The 1,994-nt window shown below is 26.8% G+C and overlaps 1 protein-coding gene across 1 annotated transcript in view; it reads right to left on the bottom strand.

Moving 5' to 3' along the window:
* Positions 1-677, bottom strand: part of LOC111683924 (suppressor of hairless protein) — a 6,738-nt gene extending 6,061 nt beyond the window's left edge. Inside the window, exon 1 of the mRNA XM_046956003.1 lies at positions 600-677. Coding sequence (XP_046811959.1) covers positions 600-677 — 78 coding nt within the window. The remainder of the gene's footprint in view (positions 1-599) is intronic.
* Between the last annotated feature and the right edge of the window lie 1,317 nt (positions 678-1,994).

A 1,994-nucleotide genomic window follows, 5' to 3' on the forward strand; every position in this document is an offset into this window, starting at 1 on the left:
TGAACTAGAACTGAACTAGAACTGAACTAGAACTGAACTAGAACTGAACTAGAACTGAACTAGAACTGAACTAGAACTTAACTAGAATTGAACTAGAATTGAACTAGAACTGAACATTATTTATGCTGCAGAAATCTTAGAACAGTTTGAATTACTTGTAATGACCAGAACAATTAAAACTTACACTCTCCAACAAATAATGAAATTCGCCGCCAGTAACTACTAACTGTAAAAATAACCCACAGACAAAAAAGTGGCTGCTCGTGCTGAAAGCTGGACAGAGAGAAACGTGATAAATAGAAGTGGAAAATTGTTTAATTAAGAAACATAGAAATGAAATAGATACTTAATACATAATACGAGGACAGAAAAAAATTTGTTTAAAAAGTAAATTTTTGCTATAAACGAAACTTTCAAAAGCTTGTCTTGTGATGCAAATTTTTTAATGTTTTAAAACTTAGGATAAAATTTTTTTAAGTACTTTTCGAATGGCTTTCGTTTATTTTCTTATGGTAAAATATGTGAAAAATTCATGATTAATGTAACTTTTCTATATGCTGCTATTTCGTTTATTAATTCGTATTGTCTGTCAGCTTCACACTCTCTTCTCTATGACACAGAGTACATTTAAAACGATCTACTGCTGCCAGTGCATGGGGTGTAGTAATAAATGACATACTATTTATGGTTACAAGTAAGCATGTATGTATGACTATATGTAAGCAGGTTTGTTTATTGGTATTTTATAATCTTGCCACTTTTATACATATACATGTACATATGTATGTGTTTGTATATGTATGAAATGCATGTGTGTTTTTATGTCTATTTGGCAGTCAGTGTTGTTTAGATTTAAACGTTGGCTCATTAATTTACCGTAAACTTCAACTTCACCTTAATTTTGTTGTTATTGTTGTTGTTGTTGTTTGGGCTGTTGTTTTTTAGTCATATGTATATAAACAAGACAAGTTTTTCTTTATTTTTTGCTTTTGTTGTTTAGTTTTTATTTAGTCATACTTAAAGAGAGTTCAACTTCATTCATTTATTTAATTTTTTCTTTCTTTTTTTTTTCTTTAAGTCACACTTAAAGAAATGTTGTTTGGTTTTTATTAAACATTTTCTCTTTCTTTTCTATTTTGCAGATTTTTTGTTTTTGTAAAACGAATTTCTTAACATACATTTTAATGGTCAATGAAGGGCAATAAAAATGGTGATTGTAACACGCGTAAGTATTTATTTATTCTTTTATTATTAATTATTATTTTTCTTTCAATAATTGTTTAAAATTAGAAAATTTTACTTAATAAAAAAAAACTAGTTTTTTATTATTACTAACATCTTTGCTGGGAGTATTTAAGCAAAATTATGTTGTAATTTTTGTTAATCTAAAATATGCATCATTTTATGCAGATGAAGAGAAAAATTTGCATAATAAATATTACAAAATTTTCTTTTTGAGCATATTATGCGAAAAGAATTTTCATGGGAAAATCGGAAACTATTAAAGAAAGGAAACATTAATTGTGGAATGTTAGCAAAAAGGAGTAAATTTTTGCATAAAATATGTGGGATTTAGACTGCAGCACTGATTACATCACATAAACCCAGAGTTTTTCTTAAGTAAACTATGAATTTTATCTAGTTTACACTAGAAATTCAAAGTTTTAACTCTAAATTGCATTGCTTACAAAATGTAAAGTAAAATTTACATAATGTTAACTGTTTATTACACTTTGTTAAGAGTTATTTACACTATGTAGACTATTGGCTACACTATGTAAATTATTGTTTTGTTTATGCTGTACTGTAGTTAACACTATGTAAACTAAAGTTTACACTATGTTAACTAATGTTTACACTATGTAAACTAATGTTTACACTATGTAAACTAATGTTTACACTATGTAAACTAATGTTTACACTATGTAAACTCAAGTTTACGCTATGTAAACTAAAGTTTACTCAATGTAAACTAAAGTTTACTCAATGTAAAC

Source organism: Lucilia cuprina, chromosome 2, assembly GCF_022045245.1.
Source record: "Lucilia cuprina isolate Lc7/37 chromosome 2, ASM2204524v1, whole genome shotgun sequence".
Classification (NCBI taxonomy): domain Eukaryota; kingdom Metazoa; phylum Arthropoda; class Insecta; order Diptera; family Calliphoridae; genus Lucilia; species Lucilia cuprina.